Source organism: Vicugna pacos, chromosome 12 (genome assembly GCF_048564905.1).
Source record: "Vicugna pacos chromosome 12, VicPac4, whole genome shotgun sequence".
NCBI lineage: Eukaryota > Metazoa > Chordata > Mammalia > Artiodactyla > Camelidae > Vicugna > Vicugna pacos.
The window spans coordinates 26,702,248-26,715,487 of NC_132998.1; the positions used below are offsets into that span (position 1 = coordinate 26,702,248).

General features: G+C 38.9%; 1 protein-coding gene across 4 annotated transcripts; it reads left to right on the forward strand.

Annotated features, from left to right (window-relative positions):
* The first annotated feature begins 367 nt into the window (after nucleotides 1–367).
* Nucleotides 368–9,279, forward strand: MTERF2 (mitochondrial transcription termination factor 2). Of its 4 annotated transcripts, XM_031683154.2 has the most exons (4): nucleotides 368–1,116; nucleotides 3,389–3,489; nucleotides 5,510–5,640; nucleotides 8,061–9,279. In XM_031683154.2, the coding sequence occupies exon 4, from the start codon at nucleotides 8,116–8,118 to the stop codon at nucleotides 9,271–9,273; it is 1,158 nt and encodes a 385-aa protein (XP_031539014.1). In that variant the 5' UTR covers nucleotides 368–1,116; nucleotides 3,389–3,489; nucleotides 5,510–5,640; nucleotides 8,061–8,115; the 3' UTR covers nucleotides 9,274–9,279. The 4 variants fall into 4 exon arrangements, with proteins under 4 accessions (XP_031539014.1, XP_031539013.1, XP_006205928.1 ...); XM_031683153.2 differs by lacking the exon at nucleotides 5,510–5,640 and having other exon boundaries at nucleotides 3,378–3,489; XM_006205866.4 differs by lacking the exon at nucleotides 5,510–5,640.
* The last annotated feature ends 3,961 nt before the right edge of the window (nucleotides 9,280–13,240 follow it).

Sequence of the window (13,240 nt, forward strand, 5' to 3'; positions counted from 1 at the left end):
GGAAGAATTATAGTGCTGTGTGTTAAGGCTGCGTTAGAACTGTACACAATATACTGTCAAATATACAAAAGGAGAGGCCTCCAGCCTGGGAAAATCACAGCTTTCCTGACCCCAACTTCACACTTGAGTATAGGACAGCTTGGCCAGTCAGGGCACCCTGACCTAGGAAACATTTTGACTCTAGTTGTGATTAATCATGTCATTGGTTGTTAATGTCCTTGTTCTCCACTAGAATATAAACTCCATAAGGACAGGAATGTACTTTATCCCCCCCTTGTCTTGTTCACTTCTGTTTTTTCATGGCTGTTTCACATGTTTGGCACTTAATAGTCACTCCATATTCATTTGTATGGATAATTGTGAGAATAAATGGGACAGACATTGGCCTGACTTTAAGCAGAAATTAGTTTATGAGGTTGGCATCACAGGTAATAATTAGAATGTAAACCATTTAGCAGTTTATCGGAAAAGATGAGTATTTAGGTGAAGGTGGCAGGATGGAGACGAATCAGACACTAGCTGACTGTTGGATGGGAGGAGGGAGGCAGGAAGGCTACATTTGTTCCAAAGAAGTTTTGGGATATTTCAAACTACGCTTGTTTTGTACACTAGTTATTTACCTATCGAATTATTTGGGGAATTATGAATGGCTACAGCTTAAAAATATAGCGGTTTCTGAGTTATTTCCACCCTTTTTTTCTCACGGGCTAGTATCTTTTCCCAAAGGACAAAACGGCTGAAACTCCAGGTTCTCTAAAATACTGAGAGGAAAAGGGTGTGAAAATGCCAGAGGCAGTAACTGCTGGCTAGAGACAATGTTCCCAGGAAAGCTGTTTCCCACGCAGGCCCAACTCCGCCTCTCTGCTCCGCCCCGCCCCGTGCCGCCGTGCTGCGTCTGGAGGGTCATGTAGTCTGTATCCCTCGCCCTGATTGGCTGCGTGTCTGCGGGCTCACCGGCGCAGCTGAGGGAAATTCACCAGTGACTTGGGACTCTAGCCCCTTTCCCCAGGCCTCGGGAGGACTGCAGGCTTCGGGGAGCCTCGGCCGCGGGAGGGAGAAAGAACGGAGCCAGGCACCTGGGACTCGCTGCACCTTGTACAAAGCAGGTGCTAACAGGTGAGTTGCGCCGTATCTGCGGCCCTGGGGGTGATCGTCACCGGCCGGGCCGCGGTCAAGAGGCTGGGGCCAGGGACCGGCCAATGCGAAGTCAGACTCCCGGCCAACTGCTTGGCCCCGCCTGGCTGGCCTGGCTGGACGCCAGGGCGCCTCAGGTCGGAAGTTCCTCTGGGAAAGGGCAGGCCCTGCCATGATGGATGCGCAGCTTTTGGTCGCCCCTCAAGAGTCTCTCCCTAGGGCCCTCGTTTTTCCTTTCTTACAAACGTGGTTAATTTGAAACTGTCATCAGATCGTACATGTTATAAAAGTAGAACTTAATTGAGCTACTGGTGTTTGTGGAGAGGACTGTATTATGAAAATTGTGCGTATTACAGAAGTGGATTTCATGCCCCCAAAATGTGAGAAACATGAAGCATCAGAAAATAGCCCATATTGTGATTTAACAGACATTTACCTGGAGCATTACTATGTGCAGAGCACAGGGCTAAGAGCAGGACTTGAGCCAAGCTATTGAGTTTGAATCCAAGGTCTGCCCTTTATTAGCTAATCAACCTTGGGAAGGTTACTTTACCTTCATATGTTTCCTCATCTTTAAAATGGATTGTTTTGTTGACTAAATGAGTTTCTGAATAGTCTGTGATTTATGGTTTTAATCATGTAATCTTCACAATCACACAGGATATAATGTACCCATTTTCCTGGTGCTCAAACTGAGGCAGAGAGGTGAAGTGACTACCTCAAGTCATAGCACAACTAGTGAGCAGGAATTAAGCCCAGGCAGCCCACAGCTTTACCCACTACATTAAGTTGTAGTGAACTTGGGGTGTTCGTTTAGTTTCAGTTCACAGATACTGACTTTGTTCCTCAGTGGGCCAAGTTCTTTGCTGGTACAGGGGATAAAGTAGAACAGTATGCAGACCCTGCCTTCCACATGCTTTAATCTAGTGCCGGTTGTTCATAGTTAAACTAGAAGGTGCCCACAAAAACTGTGAAAGTCTTGCAAAATGTTGTGAGTATGGGTCCTTTTTTTGGAAAGGGAGTCTGTGGCTCTCACCAGATTCTCAGATGAGTCTGATCCAAAGGTATGAAGCAAGGTTTTAGCAGAAGAGCTATTGTCTATTATAATGTGAGACACACAGCATGAGCTAAACAAACAAAACCAAAAAACTGGTTGAATGAAGAACCTACAGGAGTATAAGTGCTACAGTAGGGTCAAGAGAGCAATAAGGATGTACTGTATGACACAGAACAATATTCAGTATCTTATAATAATCTATAATGGAGAATAATATGGAAAAATTATATAATATGTATATAAATACCATATGATATCACTCATATGTGGCCTTTTTTTAAAAAGACACAAATGAACTTATTTACAAAACAGAAACAAATAGACTCACAGACATAGAAAACAAACTTATGGTTACTGGCGGGAAAAGGTGTGGGAGTTTGAGATTTGCAAATACTACTATATATAAAATAGATAAGCAGAAAGTCTATACTGTATAGCACAGGGAACTATATTCAATATCTTGTAGTAACCTATAATGAAAAAGAATATGAAAACGAATATATGTATGTATAAGTATGACTGAAACATTATGCTGTACACCAGAAATTGACACAACGTTGTAAACTGACTACTACAATAAAAAAAAACCTGAATCACTTTGCTGTACACCTGAAACTAACACAATATTGTAAACTATACTTCAATAAAATAAATAAATATTAAAAATATTTTTTAAAGGAAAATAAAAAAGAGCAGAGTGCTGTGGAAGAGCACACATTAAGGTCACCTGCCCAGGAATGTCTTTTAGAGTCAGCAGTGCCAGCCAAGTGAAAGGTAGGGAAGCAATTCATTGGAACATGGTGGTAAACAGTCTCTGCCTTTGTGGACAGTGAGACAGAAACCACACATGAACAGCTGCAACTATGACAAGTGGCACAGAGGAACAGTCCATGGTGTCAAGAGAGCATACAGTAGGGCAGGAGATCTCATCTATTTGTGAAGGGCAGGAAAGTTTTCCTGAGAAAGTGACACTTGGACCTAGAAGTTAGGAGCATTGTGGGCATGGGGAACCGCCCTCAGGCTTCAGAGACCGTGTAATGGGAACAGGTGGAGCACCAGGGGCTGAAAGGAAGTAGATGTGGCTTGTATAGGCAGATGGGGACAGGAGATTTGGGTGGGGCAAGAGCCTAAAGGCCCCGGTAAGGCATTTTAATTCTATGTCTTTAGCCTAAAGTGCCACTGAAAGGTTTATTTCAGGGAGGTGACAAGGTCACATTTTGAGAAGAAGCTGGAAAGAAGCCCAAGTGGATTCACTGAAGCCCTGGATGAGAACAGGACCTCTGGGGAGACGCTCTAAGGTAAGAAGAGGAGCGGGTCTGAAACCAGGCCTTGGAGATGAGCCTGCAGAGGAGACAGAGGGAGGTCAGGAGTGCAGGTAGGAAGTAGGAGATTGTGAAGTCTTGGAAGTCACATGAGAGGATTTCAGAGAGAAAGCCGTCAACTCTGCTGAAAGCTGCAGACGTTAAGAGATAGGAACTAAAACTACTGGCTTTAATCACATGGAAATTGTCTTGGGAGTGGTATGAATAGGAGGAGAAGAAATGGAGAGAGAAGGAGCTGCAAGAAATAACTGAGAGGAAGAGGAAAATGGGATTATAGCGGAGGGGCAGTGAAGGGTGAAGGGTGGGAACCTCAGAGAGGAGGACACAGCTGAAGGAGTGAATACATGAGCAAGCAGGGCTCCAGAGATCTCAGGCCAGAGAGTCTGGATCAGCAAAGGAGCAGGGTTTTCCTGGATAATGAAAGCGTAACTGTGGGGAAGGGGAGATAGCAGGTTTACGTTTAGTGTGAGGAGTTGCACTCCTTTCTTTGTACAGGTTAAAGGCAAGGGTATTGGTTGAGAGTGAAGGAGAGAATGGGAGTGGGAGGCTGGAGGTCTGAGTTGAGAATATTTGACATAGTTGTTGGGGGCTGTGGAAGAGTGAGTTGACCAGAGACTGTCCTAGGATGGTCTGGCAGAGGGAGCCAAGTATGCAGCAAAGGCCAGAAGTTAGCCTCCTTGCTCATGCAGAGAATTGTAGACATAGTAGAGGAGTGAGGATGGAGGCTAACTAGAAATAGAAACTACATTTAATACTATATAACAAAGGGGGTGTCACAAATCATGGGGAAGGAATGGATTGTTCAAAAATGGTGCTTAGGGGATGGCTGAACTATTGATAAAATCTGTTTAGATTCTGGGCTCACAGCCAGAAATTTTGAATGAATTTTAAAATTCAAACAAAAATATAGAAGGAAATATGGATGGATTTTTTTTTCCTGATCATCTGATGCATAAAAGCAGTAAGAATCATAAAGGGACACTTCCCTGACCCTTTAACAACTTAAAATTAACCGTTTGTTCTGACACATGCTACCCTATATATGAACCTTGAAGACATGATGCTAAGTGAAATAAGCCAGATACAACAGGACAAATATTGCATGATTGCACTTATATGAAGTACCAAGAATAGGCAAATTCACAGAGACAGGAAGTAGAAGTTCCCAGGGGCTGAGAGGAGGGAGTGGGGAGTTAATCATTTAATGGGTACAAAGTTTGGGATGGTGAAAAAGTTCTGAAAACAGTGGTAGAGCTTATAGTACAACTTTGTGAATTTACTTAATGCCGCTGTCTTATATTTAAAAGGATTAAAATGTAAACTTTATGTTATGTATATCTTACCACAGAAAGAAAAAAAGTGGTCGTTTTGGTATGCTAATCTACCATTAACAAGTGCAAATGAACGGAGAAAATACTTTTGAAAGTGAGAAGATTGTTTTTCTTAATGTATAAAGACTTTGTACAAGTCAGTTTAAAAAAAAAAGATTGCTGTTTAAAAAGGCAGAGGCAGGAATAGTTAATTCACAAAAGGAAATAAAGATTGTCAAAATAACTAAGGAAAGTTCAGCCTCACTGGTAATAAAAGAAAATGAAGTTAAATTAGTGTTTATTCATTTTTCACATATCAAAGTTGAAACTGATGAGAAAATCACTCATACTGCCTGTGAGAATGTCAACTAAATAGTTTTTCTGGATAGTACATTAACAACTTAGCTTTTTAAATGTTCACACATCTCCTTTTCAGTAATTCTACTCCTAGGAATTCATTCTAAAGGGAAAAAAAGAAATGTAGATAGGTAATTCAGCATATCGCCAAAATTACAATAATCCAAATGCTTGATATTAGGGAATGAATTACAAAATTATAGTGTTTTCATTCTATGTATCACTCATTTTAAATGTTCAGAGAATTTTTGATGCCAAGGTTGGATACTTAACAGTGCATGTAATAAAAGAAGAAAATGTGTTGTATATATCATGTGCATTGATTACAGAGGCGTCACAACGTTTGTGATTTTCACTCTGGCCATCAACTGTGTTTGCTCATCAGAGAGTGAGATAGAGCAAGACAGACAGCTTTAATTGTTCAAACAACTCATCTGAGCACATGATCATTCACTCTGGAGTAAGTAGGAAATGGGAGACAGGCTGCCTTTCCGTTAGCCGCACTGGACAGGAACTTCTTGCCATGGTCTGTGTAGTTCTAATGTCTAATGATCTGTCATTTTGTATAGTAACCCCCGCACTAAGCGAACTACTTCGCATAGTGCTTAGACAGTTTTCTGTCTACTTTAAATCTATTTTTATTTCCATTCTTACTACTTACAGCTCAAATTCGTGTTTGTGTTCTAAAAGTCAACACCCTTTATTATTTGCTTAGCCAAATGCTGGAATCTGTTACTACCCTGGAGGAACCCCTGGCTGCACTGGACTTACTGGGAGGACAGTATGTTGGTATCCAGCATGATGCCTGCTCAAGAGATTTTCAAGGAAAATTCTGAGTCTTTGCAGTTTTCACTTTATAGGCTAAGTTTAGAACCAAACTCTCATGTACAGGGCAGCCTTGCTTTTATGTACCTAAAAAAATTATAGTGAAGTGAGCAACATAGAAATATGAAGTTGTCTATAGATGGTGGGACTGTGAAAGACTTTTTCTACTCATACTTTTCAGAATTTGGCAGATTCTCTGTAGTGAGCATGTATTGCTTTTATAAGCAGTTATCATTTTGAACAACCAAAGCATTTAAAATAGTTTTTACAGTTTTCAGTTACTCTTTGTAAATAACGTACTTCGGTCTAAAATACAGCTTAATGTCACATCTCTTAGCTCCACATATTTCTGCACTTATATGAAGTACCAAGAATAGGCAAATTCACAGAGACAGGAAGTAGAAGTTCCCAGGGGCTGGGACTCTTAGCTCCACATATTTCTGAGTAATGTCTACCATTTATTGAGTACTTTTTAAGTACCAGGCTCGGCAAAGTACTTGACATGCATTTTAACCTTCGTAGTATCCTTGTAAGATTTATCTGCTATTCTCCATTTTATAGATGGTGTTATCATTAATATTTATTGAACATTTACTGTGAGGCACTATTCTAATCCTTACTCGTTTATTTAATTTGAGGCTAAGTAACTTTTCCAAGGTGACCCCATATGTTAGAGCCAGGGCTGGGCATGGGCAGTTTGACTGCAGAGCCCACACTCCTTCCAGCAGCTGATACAGATGTGAAGCCCAAGCTTATGGAGTCCCAGGAACAGTGGGGTATGGGCCTCCTGCCTAGATCTATCTGTCTGTGCCTTTCATTATACTCTACTTCCTCCTTCCTAGAAATTAAAAAAAAAAAACTTTAAAAATTACATCTTACCTGTTAGGTATTATCTGAGGAAATTTCTGGTTGAACCACTGGAAGAAAAACAGAAGCTATGCCTACAAGTATTTTGATACCATAGGCACTAACAATGAGCTATTATTAGAAATGGTAAACCAAAATGAGAACATTGTTACTTGTTATTTTTCCTGAAAAAGTAATCATTTATTTGGATTAGTTAGGACAGGCTTGAAGATGGCATATATATTGCAAGGGCATTATTGGGGTCAGTGATTGGAAATGGCTTTTTTTTTTTTAACTTTCCTTCAAACCTAAAATAATAAGGAAATGCTACTTAGCTTAGTACACATTTTTGTGACAGACTGAGACACCTAACACTCACAGGTACTAAAAGTTAAGACAACAAACTAGGCATGTTTTCATTACTAGAGATACAAGAAAATAGTGCCAAAGGCTGCAATGCATCAGGCACAGGATAGCCTAAGGATGTTAAGTGGGGACAGCTGGTTAGACTGTACTACAAGTATGGTCACCATTCCACAGCTAACATGATTCCCCCCTGGCTCCACTGGGGCAGTCTCATGGCATTCCTCATTCTACCTGGCTAAGACTTATTTTAATTCTGGATTTATAAAAAGGATTTTCACATAATTCTCATAAAACAAGCATACATTTATTAACACATTTTAAATAAATTCACTGACTTTACTTTGGATAATAGCTATTAAACAAAAAATACTTACTCTAAAATATGAAATTAGATTTTGATTCCTCCCTTAAAAAGCATTTGCTTCCACTAAACATCAACTTGAAAATGTAAAACATAAAAAAAAAAGCTGTGTGTGTAAATAATATATGCCTCCTAAACAGAAACATATCAGAGTTGTAAGAAAGGGAATTTGTGTCATAATAACATTTAAGGTTTGTCAATCTTTGAACTCTTTGTGGTCTTGCTACTTATCTGTAAAATGGAAATAACTACTTCACAAGATTGTTGCAAAGCTCAAGTAGACAATGTATAACGTATAAGATGTGAAACGGCATATTACCATTACTTTGTCAGTTATTTATTCTGTCAGCTCCACATGAGTAGTTAACTTGTCTAATTTAAATTCGTTTTATTTCCATGCTTGCTACTTATAGCTCAAATTTGTGTTTGTGTTCTAAAAGTCAACTACCTTTATGTTAAAACCTGTATTTTCTTTCTTACAGGTATGAGTACATTCTGAATCCCAGGACGGTGGGAATTAGCCAGTGGATTGCAGGCATGTTGTGGAAGTTGCTGATGAGATCCCAGCCCTGCAGGCTGTGTTCTTTCAGAAAGATGCTGTCAGCTCCACAATACAGACCTTTTCTAGTATCCTTCACCTATACAACTGATAATCAGTCAAACAAGGAAAATGAAAGGACAGTGGAAAAGCTCTATAAACTGTCAGTTGACATCAGGAAAATTCGAAGATTAAAAGGATGGGTACTTCTGGAGGATGAAACCTATGTTGAAGAAATTGCAAATGCTTTACAACAACTGGGTGCCGAAGAGACTGCCATAGCCAGTATCTTGGAACGCTGCCCAGAGGCAATTATTTGCAGTCCAACTGCTGTTAACATCCAAAGAGAACTCTGGCAGTTGGTTTGCAAAAACGAGGAAGAGTTAGTTAGGTTAATAGAACAATTTCCAGAATCTTTCTTTACTATTAAAGACCAGGAAAATCAGAGGCTGAATGTTCAGTTCTTTAAAGAGTTGGGGCTCAAAAATGTGGTCATTAGAAGATTTTTGACAACTGCATCTAATATTTTTCATAATCCTATTGAGAAGAATAAGCAAATGATAAAGATTCTTCAAGAGAGTTATCTAAATTTAGGTGGCTCTGAGGCCAACATGAAAGTTTGGCTACTAAAATTGTTAAGCCAAAACCCATTTATTTTGTTAAATTCTTCTGCAGCTGTAAAGGAAACACTAGAATTTCTCCAGGAACAAAGTTTTACAAACTTTGAAATTCTTCAACTTCTGTCCAAACTCAAAGGATTTCTTTTTCAGCTTTGCCCAAGAAGTATACAGAAGAGTATTTCCTTCTCTAAAAATGCTTTTAAATGTACTGATCATGACCTGAAGCAGTTAATTTTGAAATGTCCTGCCTTCTTATATTATTCTGTTCCAGTTTTGGAAGAGAGAATTCAGGGATTATTAAAAGAAGGAATTTCCATAGCTCAGATAAGAGAGACACCAATGGTTCTTGAATTAACGCCTCATATAGTACAGTACAGGATAAGGAAACTGAATTCCTTAGGCTATAGAATAAGGGATGGACATTTAGCAAACCTAAATGGAACGAAGAAAGAGTTTGAGGCCAACTTTGGTAAAATTCAGGCCAAAAAAGGAAGGCCATTTTTTAACCCTGTGGCACCATTAAATATTGAAGAATAACTTGCTCACTGATGTTGCTTTTTTCTAACAGTGCAGAATGAAACTGAGTAGCAAAAACTTAAGTGATTCAGGCAGTTTGTGGGCACCAGTAATTTTAAGAATCTACTTAGCTTCAGGATTGTGTTTAAATTACCTCTAAGTAGATAGTCTCTGACTCAATTGCTATATTTAAAAATATAAATTGCACTTATTTTAAATTTTGTAATTTTGACCTTGAACTATTTCAAAAAAAAACTACTATTAAATGGCACATTAATGTGATATTTTATAAGTAAATAATTTCTAAGAAACTGTCAAGTACACTCCCTTAATCCAAAGTATGGATACATTTTTATCCATATAGCACATTTCATCCAGGATGCAGACCCAGCCTTCTTTCTCACCACTAGCTCTAAAATGTCATTCTACTGCCGTCTGAATTCTACAGCTTAGTGTTTAGTGAAACATTACCAAACTTCTAATACATTTTTGTAGAGAAAGCTGATTTTATCTCCTGGTTGGAATAAATGAGTATCTTTGAGAACCAACTATTGTCCATCAAAGGGAATAATTAGAGCTTATTTGTGTGGTCCGTTTGTTTCAAATTAGCTATTTTATCTCTCATGAAACATTTACATGCATTCATTGCTATCCCTTTTTACAGATGAGGAAACAGAAGTTTAGAGAGGCCACTCAGCTGCCAAGTGCCAGAGCCCAGATTTACTAAGATCTTTTGTTCAAACCTTGTGAACAGGAAAAGGACTGCTTATGAGTTGTCATGAAAAGTCACCTCTTACCTGACATGCTAGAAGAGTGAGTATCAACTACAAATATAGGGATTTTTATGAAAACTCCGTAAAATTCCTTATATTTGAAATGATCTAATTTATACAAAGTAAATGCAGCTTTTAAGAAAACTTTTTGAAAATCCAAACCTGACTATAAAATACAAAAACGTAAAGTATATGACGGTTGATAATGATTTTAGTAGGTTTCAAGTTTCTATTTCTAAATTTTGTTCCAAGATAAACATTACCCAGATAAGAGTGGCTTACTTTCAGATGTGGAGTTTGAACTGTAACAAATACATAACTAAACAATTGACTCTGGTGCTCAAACATCTGTGCGCTGTGCATGGCCTTAAGTGATGAAAAACGGAGGCCATGTCTTCACTCTATCCATTCAATCAGCAAATGTAAGTAACCCTCACTATCCAAATCGATTCAGTTCCTTAGTTAGGAAGGTGAAAGACTGCTCTATGCAGCACCTACTAAGTGCCAGGCACGCTGTGCTATACAACCCTAAGAGCTGAATACCATTGTTTACTGTTTTAACAGATGAGGACACTCAGACACAGAGAGGATAAGTCACTTACTCAAAGTCACACAGAAATGTCTGTCCAAGAGAAAGCATGACAGCCAGTATGGTTGGAGCAGAGTTAAGTGATGGGAAGAGTGGCACAAGGTGAGCAGCACAGGTCCATCTAAGAGACCTCATTCTACGTGTGATGGGAAACCCTTGGGCAGGTTTTAGTTTATGCTTGTTGTCCTGACATAATTATCAGTAGTTCTGTCTTTCACTCTCAAGTGTCTCCATTTGGAATACATTATACATTGTATGGTCACCTTGGTAGTTCTATTTTAGATATCAATTTTGAGATGCCTACTAGTACCTGAGCAGAGATTTCAAACAGGAAGATGGTTAAGTCTGGAGTTGTGAGAAATTAGGACTGGAGATAGATATTCAGGGATTATCTGCATATCTATGGTATCTAAGTCAATGGCTATAAATGAGATTACCCAGAAAGAAGACAGATTTGGAGTAGTGGATGACCAAGCCTGGGGATCAGAATAACTCTGCCAAGAAAAGACAGCATTTCAATAATATTGAATGCCATGGGGAGGTCAACTTAAGATACAGAGAAGTGACCAGTGGATTTGGCAAAAAGGAACTTACTGGTTGGCCCAAGTGATTCTGGTGGAATGAGAAAGGTAAGAAGGTAGCTGGAGTGGCTTGAGAGAATAGGAGATAAGAATGAAGCAAGGAGTGGCTTGAGTGAATAGGAGATAAGAATGAAGCAAGGATTATAGTTTTGTTAAATAAAGTTTGTTGCGAAAGGAAGCAGAGAAATGGAGGTTGTGAGAGTCAGTAATTTTTCTTTTAAGAAAGCAAATACTGCAAAATGTTTATATGCTGATGGGTATGACCCAAGGTGAGAGGGATGGATGAGAGATGGGAAAACTGTAGGATTAATTTCCTTGTGGAAGTGAAGGTGGGCTGGCTTTAGATAAGAACAGAGGTAGTAGTCCTGGTCCACAGAGTGTGGGATCAGATGCAGGCAGGTGGACAGAGTGGGCACTGAGAGGCAGGAGAGTTGCTATCTGGTTGCCTCTTTTCACATAGGAGGAAAGATACAGAATGGGAGAAGGGGAGTATGGCAGAAGGGCTGGGAAGAGGAGGTATGAAGTAGTTGTTTTGAGGAGCAGGAAAGTGAACAAACGAAGGTATATAAGAAAGTTTGGCAGAGTTGAGTGGCTATGTGTGCTATGTGGCCATTAATTTAAAAAGCGTCATCAGTACAGCAGCAAAATTTAGGTGCTCAGGCCCAGGCATAGAGAATAAAGGCAGTTATGGTTATAGAAATATATTTGTAGCTTACTCTAACTTGGAAAACTTAAACAAAAAAATCCACATTAGTGGTCAAACATGCTGTATAGTGACTTTATTTCTCCTTAGACCAAATCCTAGTCCATTTTTTAGCTCTTGAACCTCTGCCTTTTTCCATTCTTGCATTCTTACTCAGATTTCCCTACAAATAAAATTTTAAATATTCAAAATCAACAGCACAGCAGGGGGAGATAAATGTACATGAAACACTAGAGTCAAATTTCATTTCCTCTGTGAAAAAAGGCTCTAATAACAAAACTACATTATTTCCTTTAAAAAATTTTATGTATAAATTCATCTCTGTGGCAAAATGTAATTAGCTGCCAAAGTAAATATGATCACCTAGAAGATCTCCAGTGAGCCTGGTAAGTCAAGCATATACACAACTAATGCCAACAGCAGAATGAAAGACTAGTTACTGAATAGTCCTCTTTGTTTCTGGACATAAGCTGAAGAGGTTGTGACTTATGCTAATTCAAAAGTGATATGGGAAATTCAGCTAACTTTTAAAGTTAGCTTGTTCCATATTTGTAAAAAGGAAGTAAAGATAACTTTCTTCATAAAGTCCTCATGCTAATTAAATTAGAGAAGTATGAGCAGTGCCTGGCAGGGTGAGTAAATGCCAAGTGAGTATCAGTTTTCTACCTTCCTCCAAATGGTTCCCATCCCTTTGAGTCATTTCTGGCCAAAAAGATGTCTTAGCTGGTTCCACAGCTGCTTAGGACAGAGGAAAGTGTGCCCCCTACTTTATGATGCCTCCATCAGTTCCCAAATTTTAGCATGCACAAGAATTACCTGCAGAAGTTGGTAAACTGTAATCCTGGGTCCCACCATGCAGGGATTCAGCAAGATGGGTCAAACCTAGAAATCTGCATTTTTAATCTTTATTAGAGTTGTTTAAAATATACTTGTATTTCATTGTTGTGTTGGCATCACAATTCATATTTGGAGATGTTTTGTCACGTTTGTGCGTTTGTATCAAAAAAATTTAAAAACTGGCTACAGTGCTGTCTGAACTGCTGTGTAACTAAAATTTTAAGACTACCCTGCTTTAAAATTTCCTTTATTTCCTTAGATCTTCATGAAACAGCTCATCTTTTGCAGATCAAAGTGCTTTATTAACAGTTTGTGTATTCTTTTCCCATTCTTTTAATACAAAAAAAATTACTCAATCATCAGTTATTTTCATCTGACATCTCACTAAGTACAGGATTCATAATGTCAACATCATTAGATCAGTCATTCAGGTGGGTCACACAAGTTTATCCTTATTGTGCCAAATACCCACTCAAAAGATAAGCTGAATAACAGATGCCTCCAG